The 21,093-nt window shown below is 36.7% G+C and overlaps 1 protein-coding gene across 1 annotated transcript in view; it reads left to right on the top strand.

Annotated features, from left to right (window-relative positions):
* The window catches only part of WDR52 (Cilia- and flagella-associated protein 44), an 80,770-nt gene that overhangs the window by 10,055 nt on the left and 49,622 nt on the right, over positions 1-21,093 (top strand). The window contains exons 5-11 of the mRNA XM_051208158.1: positions 1,946-2,101; positions 2,975-3,122; positions 7,627-7,721; positions 10,521-10,724; positions 12,245-12,409; positions 13,864-14,101; positions 18,603-18,733. Of these exons, the coding sequence (XP_051065942.1) occupies positions 1,946-2,101; positions 2,975-3,122; positions 7,627-7,721; positions 10,521-10,724; positions 12,245-12,409; positions 13,864-14,101; positions 18,603-18,733 (1,137 nt within the window). The remainder of the gene's footprint in view (positions 1-1,945; positions 2,102-2,974; positions 3,123-7,626; positions 7,722-10,520; positions 10,725-12,244; positions 12,410-13,863; positions 14,102-18,602; positions 18,734-21,093) is intronic.

Here is a 21,093-nt window from a genome sequence, read left to right as displayed (position 1 = left end):
GTTAGCGAAACACTCTCAGAGAAAGATGGACATATTATACATTCTCGATCCAGGAGATTGGATCGATGGGCAGAACACTTTAGGGATCAATTCGACTGGCCTTCAGCCACACTTCAGTTTCCCACGATCTCCAGTCAACCTGAATGGCAAGTTGATGTTAGTCCTGCAACTCTTTACGGAGTTGAAAAAGTTATAGGAAATCCGAAGCATAGGAGAGCAGCAGGCCCTGACAGGCTTACTCCTGAGATTTTGAGGGATAGTGGTCCAGTATCAGCAGTGAGATTAACTGAGGTCTCAGGTAGAATTTGGAAACTTGACCTAGTCCCATCTGACTGGTCTCAATCACTGATTGTGCCAGTCTATAAGAAAGGACAAAAGTCCTCTTGTGACAATCACAGAGGAATCAGTTTGACTAATATAGTGTCTAAAATATTAGCTTCACTAATACTTCGACGCCTAACTAAAGCTCGTGAAGAGCAGACTAGAGAAAACCAGGCTGGTTTTCGACCTGGACGTGATTGTATAGATCAGATATTCACACTACGTCAAGTTCTAGAACATAGACACATATTCAGACGCCCCACAATGGTAGTATTTCTCGACCTTAAGGCGACATTTGACTCTGTTGATCGTGAGGTTCTAGTTCAGTGTTTGCCACTGATACGAGTACCAAAGAACTACATTAACCTAATACAGTCTCTCCACTCGAACACAACTGGTAGAGTGAGAGCTTATGGCGAACTGTCATCAGAATTGATTACCTCAAGTGGTGTTCGTCAGGGCTGTCCACTCTCTCCATTCTTGTTTAACTTTGTCGTTGGTGTGCTTTTAGAGACAATACTTTCCTCATCTAGATTTCCAGGGGTTGAACTTCTACAGGGAGATTCACTTTTTGACCTAGAATATGCCGATCACATAGTTCTAGTTGGTGAAGACGCTGACAAAATGCAGAGTCTTCTGATCACTATAAGCAACAATGCAAGCATGTTCGGCATGCGATTATTTCCCTCGAAATGCAAAATGTTGCTTCACAATTGGGTTGCATCGACACCCGAACTAATAATAGGGAGTGAAATAGTTGAGCGTGTCGATCGCTTCTCTTATCTTGGAAGTCTCATCAGCTCTTGTGGATAAAACGCGTTAAAATGTGACTAAATTAACAAATAAACCACAGCCTTGAGGAATATTTTATAATCACAGAGCTCTGCTCTGAACAACTCAGAAGTAGGTATGTTTATGTCTATTTATGATAAATGTGTATCCTTTATTTTTTGAGGTAATTACTAACATTTTTTTAAGATATAACCAGCTGCTGCCATTTCTACAAGGTATTATTGAGTGCTGTAAAAATTAGTATTTTTATAATGGTGATGCTGACTGACTCACTTCTTAGTCAGTCAGTCAGTCAGCTTCAATGTAGGACCAGGCACGTATGTGCATCGGTCAAAGTTGCCACATCTCATTAGCACAACAAGATGAACACCAAATACATAGGAGTAGTTACTTCAACGGTGGTAATATATAAAAGAAAGATTGCATATAAGAACATAGTACAGGAAGAAAGAATTAGTTGGTAGAAAGAAAGATATGAAGCGATTTTAACCTCACGGTTTAAGGGAAAACAAGGAGTGTATACACCTACGCTATTGTGATCGATTCTGAGCCATGTTGCTCGGAGTCTTCTATCATTGGTTACAATAGTCACATGGACCCCAATCAAGTAGTCTGCACCCACCAACATGATTCAGATCAAAAGTTAGTAACTATGTGGACTGATGCCATGTTTAGGTTTGGCCACCCTTAACTTTCTTTCAACCATCCTCAACTCTAATCAGCATTGCACGTATCTCTAACTTGTGCTTAGAGTTCCTTGCAAATGAAAGTACACTGATTTTTTAGAAAGTTACTATTTTATTGCATAAATTTCATCTTATTTCATTCATAGACATGGGATTTTGAAACTGTGGATACAGCGGAATCTTCAGAAGAAGGTGGATTCTATGAACTAGAACCAATGAATGAATTACGTGTTGGAATAAAAGCTAATTTAATGCATATTGTAAAAATTCCATTACCTGATTCTACAATGTGGTATGCTCAAGTAAGTTATTAAAACTGAATTATTCTCAACTAACTGCCAGGATTAAATTTTGAACCGAGGATAGTAATAAGAATAAAATAAATTGGTCATATTGATTCGAGATTTCTTATTGTCATCAATAACATCACCGATTGGAAATAGTTCATATTTAAGAAGAACTATATGATTTCAAGCCAAAGATCGATATGATTATTTTTTAGTACCGAGATTTCTAAATATCTATGCTAGAAATGTAAAATATGCTCCCAAATGTCCTGGTACGGCTGAGAGTGGAGAGAGAGTCAGCTCTCCCACACGAAATGCTCTCATATGGACACGTGCTTACAACCACTGCCTTCTTACGGCTGGGCTGTTGTTTAATAAATTGAGAGGATGGAAAGCGAATGTCCGGCCCTTTACCCGGGTTGTTAGATATGGAGCACCCACCTAGGGGAGTTGGAAAACCCTAATTCCAAACCAATAGTGTACATGGGCTGAGGGAGAAAATGGCGTATGAATCGATTATTGATCACCGGCTACCATGGTACTGCATCTACTGACGAAAATTACTGGAAAATTGTGTGGCGCATATGTATCTAGTGCCCCTTTGTACTAATATTTATGTGTTCAAATAAATAATAACTCAGTAGTCTGAAAGTTAAAAGCTTGTGACGAAATCAAACAGTCCCAGGTCCAACCTTTAATGAGTTCGTGGATGTACACTTCTAAGAAGTTTCAAACTAGAACGAAATAGTTGTCTTACACTTTTTAGTTCTCTAAATTCAGTTCACATTAATGTTATATAACACATACATAATCATAAATCATTAACCATATTCAATTTGATGATGTCTTCTTTCTGTTACTTATGTTTTCTTTCCTCTGAATAAAAAGGATGCCGATGGAGCTATATGGAAATTAGATTTATCCTTTTCACATACATCATTAGCACCAGACTGTTTAGAAGAGTTCCATGCTAATGATATTGTTGATTGTGTAACATCACCGTCCACTTATTGTGCAGCTACAGTTGGTCTTGATGGTACGTTGTTGATCATTGTATTATTTTACGTAATACTATTCACGAGCCAGTGAAAATAAACAGATTTCCTAGTTAAGTTATTTTGGGTCCATGAGATCGGACCTTAAGGTAAGAGAACAGTTGTATTGATCGAGTTTGAAAATTGCTTAGGTCTCTTAGGTTGTCTATCTAGTACCAATGATCTTCAGCTAACCAATTGGGTGGTAGAAGTGAGATAAAAACCCAGAGTAACACTAAATGACTGTCGATCCACGCTCACTCGTCTGATAGCTAAATTTTCACAAATGTTGTATATTCCGTTAATTCAACATAAAGGGAAGTTGCAGAGACCATTTTAATTGATCTAATAATTTGTAAACTTATACACTACCATCGTCGTGGCTGGCCGCTCCATCTTCAATCAGAAGGCCTGAAACTGTTCCACAGATGGAGAGACTCTCTAATAATCGTTGATAACTGAGTCCTGTTTGGTGATCGAGTTGTCATTCCTAATCATCTTCGGCAGTAGATAATGAAGTTTATACACTCTTATCATCCTGTCATGAGTCTCATGAAGTCAGTAACCCGTACTCACGTATACTGGCCAAATATCGATAAAGATATTGAAGAAATTTCAAGACGATGTTAAAAGTGTGTACAATCATCTAAATGACCCATTATAGATGAACCTCGACCATGGACAGCACCGACAGAACCTTGGTTACTCCTTCACATAGATTTCAGGGTAAACAATTCCTAATTATTGTCAATGGATTTTCGAAATGGCCAGAATTGTTCGTAATAACCACTGTATCCGCCAGTGTCACGATACAGAAACTTACAGGAGAGTTCAGCCGTTTTGGACAGCCACATACTATTATTCCTGATGATAGAACACAGTTCACTTCAACCAAATTTAATAAGTTCTGCAGAGAAAACAGTACCAATCGTGTCAGATGTCCTTTATACTAACCCCCATCAAATGGTGAAGCGGAACGTTTTGTTGATTCATAAAAAAGGACTATTCAAAAAAAGAAGGGGAAGGTAGGGTAGAAAAAATTATACCAAGGTTCTTGTTAAGTAACCGTTCAACACCGAGTCCAGAAACATTAAACGGGTTATCGCCAGCAGAAAGTATGTTTAGGCACAAAATTCGGATTGTATAACAAAATCTGATACCAAGATCGAAGAAAATACGAATAAAGAAGCCACAGTTCAGTGAACATCACCGTGTCGAAACCAAAATTTTTCATCAAGGTGAAACAGTTTTGGTGCAGGATTTCTGTGATTCCAGACAACGATGGGCAAATGGAATAATAAAAAGAACAGAAGCAGTTATTTATAAAGTGAAAGTGGGAGAATTCAAGTGAACGAGCTACAGTAATCAGATAAAAAGACGAGAGTAAAAAACGCTGTAGCTACTCAAGAGTTTGAAAACTTGCTAGGAAATACACTAATGGAATATCCAGCTAAAAAAATAAAAACCCGACTGGAACCTGGAATGGTTGCACATATTTTTATGAAGTATACGTAACAGGCGACGCAAACATAACACCAGAACAAAGAACAGATCAGCCAAACAGACAACTTCTAACCATACACTTCGAACCCGACCGTTGCTGCTACTTTGATATAGCGGTCGGTCTTGCCCATCGTAATGAACCAATCAAGCTATAGTGGCTGGAACAACCGCTCCTCAAGGTCCTACTATACCAGACAGGTCGGTTGAAGAGCGGTAAGACTAAAACCAGCAAACCACAGGTCAATGGGCGAAATTGTACTGCTGACTGTACAGATGTGTGACGGCAATAAGATGTTTCTTTCAGATAACCAGCATAACAGCGATGCTGCCTTTCCACAAGGAATGGTGGGGTTAAAAACTTGTTTACGCCTGTTACTCCTGGTCGTGGAGCATAAATCGCCCACCAGCACTCTCCATCTATTCATTCTTTTCATATCTGCTTCTATTTCCCGACGTTATGCGTTCTTCGGGGTTAGAAAAGATCAGTACTAAAAATGCACACCTCACCTTATTCCACGGATTTCCGTCCCCAACTTTAAGGTCTCAACAAGTACGGAGCTGAATAGGATAAATCTCTTTGGACTATTCTTATTAATATACAATATTCAAGTCGGTTTGATACATTACATGTTCCTATAATATATAAAACGTTTTCGTATAGAATGCCTAATTTATCTTTACATAAAAAGGATATTCTATCCTTCCATTGCAATCTCAAAACACCTTAACTATTGTCTCTTTTGATGATAAAAATCCTTAGTTTCACTTACACCGTCAGTGTTGAAGTAAACTAGATTTTACTTAAAAGATGAATCCTAATATCATCAAGATTGTATAAGACAATCGTCTAGGTCTAGAATAATAAAACAATTATTGAAACAGTGAATTGTTCCTTATACTTCTAGGAATTTTCTCGATGTAAATTTATTGAATTTAAGTAGTTCAAGTTATTTGTAGGATCGAATTGACTGATACTTTATTAGTAATCTAGATTAGTCATAAGGGTAGTGACTATGAAAGTTTACATTGATATGAGTTAAGCAGTAAAACGTCATGTCAATAAATCTAGATAAACAAATATGGATAGTGGTTAGTATTGGAATCCAAGATGCACGTTTCGTCCTATTTGGGAGTCGTCAGCTGGATGTACCTGTATTCTAGAGTTGGTATCCACTTTGGGACTCGAACCCAGTACCGTTCGCTTCAAACGCCATCGCGTTATCCATTCAGCTACTGAGTCGTGTTAACCACTTGCTTGTGTAATGGGGTGAATTTAAATTCACTTGGTATTGTTTGCTTGTATGTTCTAATTGTTGTTTAGGACTATAATCGATCAGTCTCTTGTTGACATATATATATCCTGTCTGGGCTGCCTCGATATTGCCCTAAATCCATCTGACGAGTCTCAAATAGGACGAAATGCACGTCCTGGATTCAACTGTTGGCCACTATTCATCTTTGTATACAATGTTTGTGAATTGAGGCAATATCGAGGCAATCCACACTGGATGCACATATGTCAATAAGGGACTGATCAACTGCAGTTCTAAATAACCATGGGTAGATACAACCAAACAATAACAAGTGAATTTAAATATGGATCAAATTTAACTAATTATTATATTGTCCAACAAAGAATGTCATGTTGCTGACTACATAGTACTGATAAAATTCTTTTGACAGTTTATAATCATTGAATAACGAACTAAGATGTAACCAAAATTTAGGTTATTCAGTCTAGAGAAGTCCTACTTCAAATTAACTAATAAAATACCAACAACAATAAGAATTGAATTGTTATAGCTTGTGCCCTATATCCTATTAGTATATAACGTAATGATACCGCCAATTGAGGAACAGTGAATTATCGACCGGACCAATCATGCTTAAAACAAGTACGAGCAGTCTAGAGTCCTTATCGGTCCTTCTTCCCGCCTAGCCTCCGCGATATGAATCATGTATTTCAAACACACTTCGTTTATATACCAACCAGACAGACCACAACATACCATAAAATAGAAAATAACATTTATATAAGATTTAGTCAAATTTGGCTGTGATTGAGGGAGACTGTAATTAATAGACTGGGCATAAACCAAGTACGATAAATCGTATCATAATTGTCTATGAGTCAAAATAAGGCTTATAATAAGAGCAGTATAGACATACATAATCTAGTTACTGAACAGTTACATAATAAGAATAAACGTATAATATTTGTCCATCATTGATTAGTTTCGTCGGGATATAACATGAATAACGAAAAAAAATTGTTAAACATAGCTACCAAGTTTTGATAGAGTTTTGTTCTCTGAGCTGGATGGTTTAGCTGTGAAGCTCATTGAGTGTTATAGCCCAAACCCACCAATCAGAAGCAGCGAATTATCGATCGGACCAAGGATGCATAAAACTCGTACGAGCAGTCCCGAGTACTTATTGGTCCTGCTTCCTTCCTAGCCTAGCCGGTTAAGTCCAGAACATCAATCCGAGCCTTTGCGATATGAATTATGTATTTCAAACATACTCTGTTTATATACCAACCAGACAGACCACAACGCACCAATAAAATATGAAACAACATTCGTACAAGAATTAGCTAGATGTGGCTGTGAATGAGGGAGGTAGTAATTAATAGACAGGGCATAATTCAAGAATGGTAAATCGTAAAATAATAGTTCATAGATCAAAATGAAGCTTATAATAAGAGGGACACGAATATGAATAGTTTAGTTACTTGATAATTATACGATAGAAATATAGGTTTAGTATTGGTTCATCAATAGGTCCCAAAAGTTACCATTCATTATTCTTGTTAGGACATTGAGCTAACAATCCAGCTTAGAGAACAAACCTTCACATCAAAATCATCCACCTGAGCTAGAAATTTTCTCCATCATCTTATGGTTATCAAATTCTGAATCACATGTGAATAAGATAGAAAGTATAAAATAGTTTGTTACCATTTGTATTTTATTCTTATGTTTTATTATATTTCTATCTTAGGTAAAGTATGCATTTATGATATTGTTCAAAAGAAAATCCTTGTTTCAAGACGATTTCCATCAGGTGGTTCATCATTAATTTGGAGTCCACCACAAGTACATAGAATATTATTTAAAATTAAATGATTTTAAAATGAATTGTATCTTTTGATTGAGATCATGAATTGATTGATGTAAGACGATCATTGAGAACGTATAAGTACTGGACGGCTGTTTCATCCTATTTTAGGCCTCTAAGATCCTGCCTCACAAGATTCGTTCATGGATGCGCACTGCTGAGAAGTTACACAATAGGACGAAACGGCCGTCCAGTACTTCTAGGTATTTTCATGGTGGTCCAGCTTCAATTGACTCATGAACTCAATCAAAAACCTAATCATCTCTACAACCGTATACTGTGAATTATATTTCTCTACTTTTTTGCAAACTAAAAACAATCGTGCTAGGTGTAAAATACCCATCATTAATAACACTTGATGATGTGATGTAGGGGAGATATACATCTGCTAAATCAACGGAAAACTGCACAACGCAACTGTTCTTCATGTACTACTCTGTGGTTGTGAAGTTAGTGTGATTGGTTTTGAACCATAGGTTTTTTTCGCAGCATTTATTGAGTATCGTGGAGCTACTGAGAGATTAAAGTTGAGGTTAGGTGTTAGGCACAATACAAACATAGCTAGTCTTTAGATGATTTTGTGAATCTCTTTTGATCAAGAAGATTGAGACGTGTGTTGTGTGTAAACAACAAACTTCTGCCTCGATAAATAACATTTGATAGAGTAGAAATAATTCATATGCACGCTAATAGTGGTAAAACCAAAACGTTGCATCCCTCTATGAAATCGTTGACAGTTAGTTGGAGGTGTGTTGGTGGATTCAGGCTGCTTGACAAGTGATGACCAAGATCGATTCTTGGAGTTGGGTGATACTACTGTCAATTAATTGCCTTTTAGCAGACACATTTACTCTTTATCTGGTTCTATATCTTTAATTTCAGCAAACCTTCATATGTATACATTTCTATTTAGCTTCTTCAAACCAAATTTTCAATGTTTAATCGTTATCATTACCATTACTAATTCTATTATTGTGACTTCTATGGTATTCGTGCTATTCATTTTTTCTCGTTTTGCTGAAGTGATTTAACTACTCAGGCTAACACACATTCATTATTACTGACTGAATGATTGAATGACTTGATAATGGTCGCGTGATATCACAAACTGATTGAAGTTAAAAGTGAGAACCATCTCAATTGATGTCTTGAGTACATAATACTTACCTACTTACTTATGCCTATTGCCCCTCGTGGAGGAGCATAGGCCGCCCACCAGTAATCTACATCCAACCCTGTCCTGGACAATCCTTTGCGGTTCTTTCCAGTTGCTATTCATCCTTTTCATGCCTCCTTCCAGTTCTCAAAACAGTGTGTTCTTCGGTCTTCCTCTCTTCGGTTTCCCTTCACAATTCCAATTTAAAGCTTGCTTCGTAATGCAGTTTAGTCATTTCCATAATATATGGTCCTATCAATTTCCAACGTCTTTTCCTAATTTCTTCTTCAGATAAAAGTTGGTTTGTTCTCTCCCATAGTAGGCTGTTGCTGATGGTATCCGGCCAACTAACATTGAGTATTTTGCGTAGACAACTATTTATAAATATTTGTGTCTTCTTGATGATGGTTGTATTAGTTCTCGAAGTTTCAGCTCCATACAGTAAGACTGTCCTGACGTTCGTATTGAAGATTCTGACTTTGATATTAACTGAAAGTTGTTTTGAATTCCATATGTTCCTGAATTGTAGGAATGCGGTCATTTCTTTGCCAATCCTCACTTTCACATCTGATACTTGGTTTTATCTAATTGTTAAATCATAATTGTGAATTGTTTTAAAAAAGATCGACTAGAACAGCTACCCAATGCTCTTTGATCATGTTGAGGACGTTAGATCCCTAAAACTCATTTGGAAAAGGTCCTAATTTTGTAATTTTATTCTAAAAATTCGAATTTTATGTTTTCGTGACAAGAGACGCTTAGTCGACTCACAGCTTACATTTCCCACTTGGAAATCCTTTGCTGCCATTGGTTGACGGATTTTTTTTAGTACGCTATTTTGTGGCTCTCCCAAAGGCGTTTTTATCATTGTATAATTAAGCGTGATTTGTGTGCTTAGTGACCTTATATTTTCTGGATGCTTGTAGAATACATTCTCTACGCCTCATCAAGACTTCTTGATTTAGTTAGCAAGGCTGGGGACAACGGATTAGATTGGTCTATCGTATCACTGTATCTTTAACCTTCGTTCCGTTTACCAAGTAAGGTGAACTCATAGTAGCATTCAAGCATATCATATGGCGACGGGAATGGTATAGAAGCATGAATCCTTCTAAACTTGAATTATTACTTGAGCTGTTCGATCACATACGCTTTTTCTACTCAGATCAATTTCTGTGAAATAAAACTACCCCAACATGGTACCTCTTTACAAAACTTATATTCCATGTTTGAAAAAAAAATCACTTAGATTTTCTTTGAAATAAGTTTGAATTCAGTTTTCTGACGGTTAATTATCATTAAGGTAAATTGATAAATGAAAATAGGTGAAACTATGACTTATGGACGACCTTTGAGCGACGACGCTAAACTGACCTTGACAGTGTTCACCTAATAACTAGGACTAAATGAGGATTATAAATCTGCATAAGGGTTTATCTCACGAATTAAATATCGGATATAATGCCAAAACTCTATTTATCCAAATATGGATGAGTGAATTTCGCGCCAAAATGTAAGACCTATTATCTTATATCTGATTGGTTCGTTATAGTCTTGCCTTGAAGATAAACGAATCATTTGGGTTATTTTTGTGTTTTATTTTTTGTTGATCTTACTTCAGGTTGATCCAAAAGGGAAAATTTTAATTGTTGGCCATCAAGATGGTGTATTACGTTTAATCAAATTTGGTGAAAATTCAGAAGAATTAATAAAACGTACAAAACAACAATATGCTTTATTAGATCTTGGACAAGTACTTAAACCGCATACATTAGCAATTACATCAATGATTTATAGTCCATCAGGGAAATTATTTATAACTGGAGTAAATATCTCAACTTTTTTTTCTTTTTTTTTTCGAGAAAAAATGTACTTCTTTATGTATTGTTATAACTTGTGACCGCCGATTAGAGGGCAGTGACTTATCGATCGGACAGAGGACGCGTAAAACACATGCGAGCAGCCTAGAGTCCTGATTGGTCCTGCTTCCCGCCTAGCCCAGCCAGTTAAGTCCAGAACACCAATCTCAGCCTCTGCAATATGAATCCTTATATTTCAAACACACTCTGTTTATATACCAACCAGACAGACCACAACGCACCAATAAAATATGAAACAACATTCGTACAAGAATTAGCCAGATGTGGCTGTGAATGAGGGAGGTAGTAATTAATAGACAGGGCATAATCCAAGAAAGGTAAATCGTAGAATAATAGTTCATAGATCAAAATGAAGCTTATAATCAGAGGAACATGAATATGAATAGCTTAGTTACTTGATAATTATACGATAGAAATATAGGTTTAGTATTGGTCCATCAATAGATCCCAAAATACCATTCATTATGTTCCTCGGGTCCTAACATGTATGGAAATTCCAACTGAATTATAAAGAGAATAGAAAAAGAAAAATTTGTTTAAATGTATAAATATATGGTGTATGCTACTTATATCGACATAAGTAGTATATAACACATCAATCAGGAAGGTTGAGAAGAACAAATCGAAGAGAATGGGAATAGTGAGTAATTGTTATAGAAATGAAAGAACAATGAAGTTTGAGACAATTGATAGATCATTTGAAAATGAACGTATTGAACGTATGGTTTTTATTATTTATTTATTTATTTATTTATTTAAACACAAACATTGATACAAGGATGCGGCAAATGAATGTGCTCCACACAAGTTACTTGATTTGTGTGAGGGCTGTGATACTGCCCAGGTGGTTTTTTTGGGGGGCTGTGACATAAAGGTCTGATCCACATGGCAGTGGAGCAACGTCGCAAGATGCAGTCCCATGGTAGCCAGCGACTGGTAATTGGTTCATACGCCATTTGTTCCCTCAACATCCTGGAGCCCATGTGCACCACTGGTTTGGAATTAGGGTTTTCCAAATCTCTATACCACTATGACGGCATCCAATGGCATCAATATCTAGCTTCAATCAATCCACGATCTTTTACAACCCTTCACTCATTGACTGCGATATATATATTCGTCTCATACCCGGCACGGATTGGACTACCTTAGTCACGACTTCTCAATGGAACTCTAGGAGTTACATCCTGAAGCTAATCACATGATTATTATCAGATTAGGGATTTGTGTATCTAAGCTAGACCACCATTGAAAGCCTTTAGGCATTTGGACGTCAAGATCGTGGATACATACTGCTGAAAAGTCTCATCCTAGACCGAGACGACCATCTAATCCTTCCAGATTTTCAATGATAGTCGACTCATGGTTTCAACTGTGTAGATAGTAATGTGTTTGACATGATATTATATTGAAAATTCTAACTGACTATTATTGATCTGTTTTTTTTCTTTCCTTTTCTCTTTAGAGTAAAGATGAAACTGTTTTCTTTTTTAATGTACATACTACTCATTTATCACCTATTGGTTTTATTCATGTTCATGGAAAAGTCGTAAGATTAGAATGGTTTTCTATGAATAATAAAGAAATGAATGAAATTATTGTTTATTTAGAAAATGGTTGTGTATTAACTGTAAGTTTAATTATGAATTATATACTTAACTTAGTTATTATGTGATACTTGTTGATCAATCAAGATACGTCTTATTCAATCTTAGTACTGTGCCAAACCAATGACATTCAATCGGTATGAACAGCCTAACGTGCTTGTTGGTCCCCTGCCAGTTGGGTCTAGAGAAAACCATTAATAAATCATGTATTTCGAACATAATTGGTTTATATACCAGCCGAACAGATCACATCACACCATGAAATAGGAAATAACATTCATACAAGATCAAGCCATAAAAGTGGCTGTGATTGACGGAGACGGTAATTATTAAACTTAGTATAATTTATTTACTTACTCACTTACGCCTGTTACTCCCAATGGAGCATAGACCGCCGATCGGCATTCTCCAAACCACTCTGTGTAATATTTTCTTTGTTCTTTTTCTGGTTAGCGTTTTTTTAGCGAGTTAGTTTTCTACAGGATGGGGTCGCTAACCCCATGCCCAACCCTCCTCCTTCACCCGGGCCTGGGACCAGCAGTAGCCCCAGAGGGGCTCCAGTCGGAGTTTGAGTATAATTTAAGAATAGTAAATCGTATCATAATAGTCTGTAGGTCAAATGGAAACATATAATGAGAAGAATATAGATATACATAATCGAGTTACTGAATAGTTATACAATAAGAATATATGTTGTATAGCATTAGTCCATGAATAGTTCTCAGAAGTTACCTTTTACTTAACATTTGAACGAACACAATAGGCAGGTAATTTTTGAGAAAAAGTAATGAAGAAACAATTTATCTATACTTTAATAGTTGAGATCATGAGTCAATTGAAGCTAGATCACTATGAAAAACCTGGAAGCACTGAAAGGCCATTTCGTCCTGGTATGGAACTCATGAGCAGTCCTCATCCATAATCCTGCTCTCTGATTCCGAAACCAGGACTTTCGGTCCCACGTGCGAACACTGAAACTTTAGACCAATGAGCATGTATCCAACGGTGTTAATGTCCAATACTAGGACAAAACGGTCGGCCAGTGCTTCCAGATTTTCAATAGTGGTCTAATATCAATCGATTCATGGTCTCAATCAAAAAGAATTTAGAAATCGTCATTTCAGGTCAACATTCATTGGTATAAAATTTTTTGGTGAGACTATAATTTATGAACGACCTTTGAGCAACGTTAATGTGACGTTGAAAATGTCCACTTTCTTACTAGGGCTAACTGAAGGTTATAAACAAGTGTGAAGAATAAGGATCATGATTTGCAGTTGATGGTTAAGGTTAGGAATTAGATTTAAAGCTTTTCATTACGAACTGACCAGTTGCCCTAAATCTGATTGACTCATCCGTAATTCATAGTCTCGCCATCGTATGTTATCGATACAATCCATTTTTATGATCACATTAACACATCCGATCACTATCATTTTTATGATTTGAATTCTTAACAAATTTACTTCACTTCTAGGTACAATGCCCATCAGAAAATGAAAAATATGATCATTCTAAAACATTTGCATTATCTAATATTAAAATAACTAAATCCTATCAATTCATGAGTATCAAATCACGTTTAGATCATGAAGAATATACAATGAATAAATTAGCACAATATGAAAAAGAAAAACAGAATAGACAAGAAATTCGACGTATGAATGCAAGATTACAACCGGAAACTGATGAAGATAAACAAAAATTCGATACTGGTAAATGTTGAACTTTAAGATTACTTATCTATTTCTAAGAATACATATAAATGTTACTCTGAATGGAGCATAGGCCGCCGATCAGCATTCTACAACCTACTCTGTCCTAAGCCTTCTTTTCCAGTTCTATCTAGTTATTGTTCATTCTTCTCATGTCTATCTCCATTTCTCGGTGTAATGTGTTCTTTGATCTTCCGCTTCTCATTTGAAATTTAGGAATTGAAGTGAGGACTTGCCTTGTGACACAGTTCGGTGATTTCCTCAATATGTGTCCTATCGACTTCCAGCACTTCTTCCTGATGATTTATCCCTCCACTGGAATATGGTCTGTTCTCTACCACAGTAGATTGGTGATTATAGTGTCTGGCCAACGGATTCGAAGTATTTTACATAGACAACTGTTAATAAATACTTGCAACTTCTGGATGATGGAGTCCGTAGTTCTCCAAGTTTCCGTCTCACACAATAGAACTCTCTTGACATTCGTATTGAAAATCCTGATCTTGGTGTTGATTGACAGTTGTTCCGAGTTCCAGATGCCCTTCAGTTGTAGATATTCTGCTCTTGCTTTCCCGATCTACGCCATCACATCTACATCACATCCACCGTGTTCACCAATGATGCTGCCCAGATATGTAAAGCTTTTACATCTTCCAAATCTTCTCCGTCAATTGTGATTCGACTGTTGCATTCTGTGTTGTATCGGAGAATCTTGCTTTTCCTTTTGTGTATGTTGAGACCTATTGCTGGTGAGGCTGCTGCTACACTGGCCGTCTTTTCCTGTATCTGTTGTTACGTGTGCGATAGAAGATCCAGATCATCTGTGAAGTGTAGGTCGTCCAGCTGCATCCTAGCTGTCTAATGTATCCCATGCTTCCTTCTAGATGTTGATGTCTTCATGGTCGAGTCGATCACCAGGAGAAAGAGAAAGGGTGAGAGTAAGCAACCTTGCCTAACACCGGTCTTTACTTCGAACGAGTCTATGGGCTGTCCTCCATGTATGATTTTACAGTTTAATCCGTCATAGGAATTCTGTATGATATTGACTATCTTCTGAGGCACGCCGTAGTGTCGAAGAAGCCTCCATAGTGCTGTCCTGTCTACTCTACCAAATGCTTTCTCGTAGTCAATGAAGTTGACGTAGAATGATGAATTCCATTCAGGTTATTATTATTAACATTTTTTCTGTTCGATATTTTCAATTTACCTCAGTCTAACTTCATTTGATTTATCATAGATGATGAAAGATATTGAGTGAATAGTAATATTCAAATATAGAATACAATGGAACACAGCACAGAAAGAACAACTTTATATCTGAATAGACGAAATAAAAACTGGCTTTTTTCACATTAAGAAATGCGTGGGTGAAGAATAGGGTATTAAGTAAGCATGGGAATTTGATTGGTGAAGTAGTAAATCTTCATCAATTGAGGTAGCTGAGATAAGCGTTACGTATGTCCAACTATCTCGACTGGTGATGTATTCTGGTGTAGGAGTAGGCCGGAAAAAAGGTGGAGGCGGACAAACCAAAAATATAGCATCACTCCATGTAGTCATGGATAGTTGGACTAATCCATGTTAATGAGTGTAGACAACCTGGTTGTGGTCGGGGTGATTATCGTAGCCAATGGTTAGAGGCTTCAAAAGTCATGGCTAGAAATCGTGGCCAATTCCACAGGTGCATCCATTTCTTTAATCACTGATACTGTTAATACCTCTACTATTTTGGGATTTGTCCTGACAATTTCATCTGTCTTTACTCATGGGTTCTGGCAACCTGGGACGATGTACCAGGTTCTACGTTGTGACTGACTGCATTGAATTCAAGTCTCACTACAAAAACATTTTAATTTAACCCACTGACTAAATAGTAATGTATTTTTTGGTTCTGCTTGCACGACTGATTTTCGTATCTTCCTTATTTGCTTCATTTCGTAAGTTTGTAGTGGCTGTGCTTCGATAAATAATCACCTTCGAACCGTTATCGTATAATCTTCAACGGTGTTTGAAATCAGAAGGTAAAAAGAAGCAGCTACCACAGTTTATTTAGTAGATAATTCGGACCACACAGCAGAGAGGCAAAACGAATGAGCAAGCGAAGTACGATTGTAGCAGTAGCAGTAGTAGTAAGTGTAAATGTACATATATATAGGGATATGGATGAATCAACGAATAGATTGAGCAGTTAATAATGAAGTTGGCAGAATGAATATCTGCGTAGGCGGTAAACAGTGTTCGTTCAGACATATTTCATGTAAGAACAATAATAATAAAAGTACAAGTTGTTATAGTGAGGATGACTTTGTCCGCTAAATAAGTTAGCAAAAGGGCTTAACTGAGTTAAATGAGAATAAACTCAATTGCACGTGAGTCGCTATAAGTTAATTACATTACTTATTAATAAGCAGAGGTGGATGATGGATAGCAGTAAAGTCATATAAAGTGAGTGTCAACACTGGGATGCAGGCCGATCCAGCTAACGAGTCCCAAATAGGATGAGATACGAATCCTGGATTCAACTACTAGTCACTATCCATCTCTGCTTAAAATGCCTTTTACTAAAAACAATATCGAGGCAATCCTCACACGACTCACATATGTCAATAAGAGACAGGTCAACTGCAATCCTAAACATCAATGGAAAATTTCAAACGACCAATATAATAATGAATTAGCAACAAGCTCCATTTCTGATCATTTTGAGGATATGATGTATGACACCACTACTGTTTTGTTGGATTAATATCGTAATTTCAGATTTTCAATACATCTAACAGTTACTTTACATTTTCATATATTCATTAAACCAGTATTTAATGGTAACAGTTCCCATACTTTTTGTGTTACTAGTACCCAGAGTCAAGTGTTCTTTGTTATGATGCTTTTGGATATAGTTATTATTTGCAAAGATGAATAGTGGCTAGCGCTGGAATCCAGGACGCGCGTTTCGTCATATTTGGGACTTGTCAGTGTGTTCTTCGGTGTTCCTCTCTTCGGTTTCCCTTCACAATTCCAAGTTAGGGCTTCCTTCGTAATGCAGTTTAGTGATTTCCGTAATGTATAGTCCTATCCACTTCCAACGTCTTTTCCTAATTTCTTCTTCAGATGGAAGCTGGTTTGTTCTCTCCCATAGTAGGCTGTTGCTGATGGCATCCAGTCAACGGATATTGAGTATTTTGCGTAGACAACTATTTATTAATACTTGTACATGTTTGATGATGGTTGTATTGGTTCTCCAAGTTTCAACTCCATACAGTAAGACTGTCCTGACGTTCGAATTGAAGATTGTCACTTTGGCACTGGTTGACAGACAGTCTTTTCTTTGCCAATCCTCACCTTCACGTATGCATCCGATCCTTCCTTGTTTCCCAGAGTAACTCGGTAGTTTTGGTTAAACGTTTCAATAGGATCAATTAAAAAAATTAAAACCTATTTTTATTCTTGTAGTTATGAAGTTGATCAATTAAATTATAATGAAATCTTACGGTCGAATGATCATATTTGATCATTTTGACAGTTTGTTTATCAATGAAGACTTATTTCATCAAGATGACAATGAATTAAAATAATCCATTCAATTTTTATCAAACTTCCAAACGAATTATTGTGAGGATGGCCCACGGGTGAGCTCGAAGAAGCTCTAAGATGTTCAGAAAGAGCCGAAGATATTCTATCCAATCATCTTTTGGAAGAAAATTCCAGAATCTCGAAGCATAACTTCTCTATTAAACAAATACTAATAACCCCCTGTATGCGGATTTGAGGAAGATGATGATGATTTCATTTTTACTAAAAAACCGATAAATACCTGACAGTTTTGTACCATAATTGACACTGTTTGGGATAGCATTTCTTTCGCTTGTCTTCTGTCTTCTCATTTGCAACTTGGTTGGTTCTAGCATTTGAGTTGTTCAAGTTATACGCGATATAATAAGAATCTAAGCTCTAGATATAATAATTATGATCAATTTTGTATTGATGGTAATAGGATCATTTTAATTATTCATAAGTAATATATTTGTGATATGGATACTTAATTGTAAAACTTCCGATGTTTCCATCATTATGACTATCATATATTTCAATAGTTGAAGTCATGAGTCAATTGAAGCTAGATCACCATGGAAAACCTGGAAGGCCATTTCGTCCTAGTACGGGACTCCTCAGCAATGCGCATTCACGATCCCACCCCCCGCGTGAGTCGAACCCAGGATCTATCAGTCTCGAGCGCGAGCGCTTAACTATTAGACCACTGAGACCGGCCGGTATCCAACGGTGTTAATGTCTAACTTCAACTAATCCATGAAATTGAGCCACCGTCCACCATTTTCTTCAGTAAGATACAGTCTCACAATAGACCAGAACGAGACGGCTGCTCAGTGATTCCAGGTTTTCCATGATGATCTAGCTTCAATTGACTCATGATTTCAACTATTGAAATTTCTAAAAATTTCCACAAACCCCTTCTGATATTATATATTTATTATGTTTCTTTTAGCCGAGGAGGTTATTTATCAAGGTGTACTGTCTGAAATTGCTAATTGGACACCTTCTTATCCATCAAATCCATCACCATTACTTTATGGATGTTTGGATAAAAGCGAACCAAATCAATTTTGGGTATCTCTAGTAAGTTTTTTTTATTATAAATGTTACATGCTCGCGGTTTGACTGTAGTATGATCAAACTGTTAGTTCTATAAAGAAAATATACAACGTACGTATGTTGTACATGTTCTGTAAACAAATTCATTTAATAAGAACGCGGATAAAAGAAAGTCGAATACGAATACTTTGAATGTTGATATTTCATGCATATTCACTTTGGCGGATAAACGATGAACGGGGGAACGTAAAAGTCTATCGCAAGTGTACTCAAAATATTAGTCGTTATAATCCTTGATTATTATTCAGAGTTGATAATGAATAGTGCAACATGGTTATTTGCATCCAATAAAATAATAATAGTACAGATATAATCATAAGTATAGATGAATATAGGACATGAATATAAGAGGTTTATGCAATGAAGGCTACAATCCCCTGTCAAAAGAATTAGGTTATTAAAATGGTAAAAATGACTTAATAGTCATATGATGAGCTATTAAAAAGCCTTATCCAAAAGTCTGTATCAATCAGACAGATGTGTCATAACATAGAAACTGTTACAAATGAATCTGTAACAATTGAAGTTGTCTATCTAAGTGTTATAACTCTCTCATATTACAACCAAGCTATTCCTGTTGCTTAGTGTTCTTGGGCACCAGTTCACTCGACAAGTCCATGAACCAGAAATTGTGTTGCGATAACAAGGGTAAATGGAAGTAAGAAGCACAATAAGAAAAAACGTTAGTAAATTTATAGTTTTTTTTTTACATGAGAAGATTCTAGAGTCTTCTCTAAGTATCGACTAGCACTGATTGGATAAGAATTAGCCAATCAGCGTGCACCAATGGAATAGTGAATGGAATATGCTTTGATCTGATCTATATTCCGCTAACACTAAGTGAGCTCATACATATTAATCGTTGAATTAACTATGATACAAACTATTTACATAATAAACAATATATTCAAAGTCACATTCCGAATATTAGTCTGTAGCTTATTGATGATTGATTTCGAGCTCTAAGGAGAATCTTTGTTCTGTGTAGTTCAACTAAGCCAAAAGTGACATAGCTGTCACTGATAACTAACAGTGGCTCAGTATTCCAGGTTAACAGAAATCGGAAATACAGACAGTAAGATTCCAGTTGACTTGTCTACTAATAAAATCCTTACCGTGTAATCTGAAGCTCCTTATTTGTACATTTACTGTAATTGTGAATATGTACTGTTAATGAGTTTCATAACAAAATGAAACAGTTTTCCAGTAATTCTAGATTTACTTACTTACTTACTTACTTACTTACTTACTTACTTACTTACTTACTTACTTACTTACTTACTTACTTACTTACTTACTTACTTACACTCACTCTACTTACTCACTCACTCACTCACTCACTCTCACTCACTCACTACTCACTCACTCACTCACTCACTCACTCACTCACTCACTCACTCTTCACTCACTCACTCACTCACTCACTCACTCACTCACTCACTCACTCACTCACTCACTCACTCACTCACTCACTCACTCACTCACTCACTCACTCACTCACTCACTCACTCACTCACTCACTCACTCACTCACTCACTCACTCACTCACCACTCACTCACTCACTCACTCACTCTCACTCACTCACTCACTCACTCACTCACTCACTCACTCACTCACTCACTCACCTACTCACTCACTTCACTCACTCACTCACTCACTCACTCACTCACTCACTCTACTCTACCACTCACTCACTCACTCACTCACTCACTCACTCACTCACTCACTCACTCACTCACTCACTCACCCACTCACTCACTCACTCACTCACTTACTCACTCACTCACTCACTCACTTACTTACTTACTTACTTACTTACTTACTTACTTACTTCACTTACTTACTTACTTACTTACTTACTTACTTACTTACTTACTTACTTACTTACTTACTTACTTACTTACTTACTTACTTACTTACACCTGTTACCCCTCGTGGAGGAGTATAGGCCGCCCACAAACACTCTCCATCCAACCCTAATCTGGACAATCCTTTCCAGTTGCTATTCTAGACTAACAATATTTATTTAATCAACATCAGTTCATAAAGTAACGATTAGAAATATCTAAACAACATTCACTCAGTTCATATCTATTGGATTGACTGATGTTTTTTTTTAAATTTTTTCTTACCGAAATTCAACATTCTTAATGAGGTCGTTTTAATGCATATTGTGTTGCTTTGAATTGAGTTTCGATTGAAGTCTTTCATGTTCTTGATTGAGACCATGAACCGATTGATGTTACATCACCTTTGGAAACCTGGAAGCACTGGACGGACGTTTCGTCCTATTGTAGGACTCCTCAGCAATGCGCATCCACGA

Source organism: Schistosoma haematobium, chromosome 4 (genome assembly GCF_000699445.3).
Source record: "Schistosoma haematobium chromosome 4, whole genome shotgun sequence".
In the NCBI taxonomy this organism is placed as follows: Eukaryota; Metazoa; Platyhelminthes; class Trematoda; order Strigeidida; family Schistosomatidae; genus Schistosoma; species Schistosoma haematobium.
This window is presented reverse-complemented; position numbering and strand designations above follow the sequence as displayed.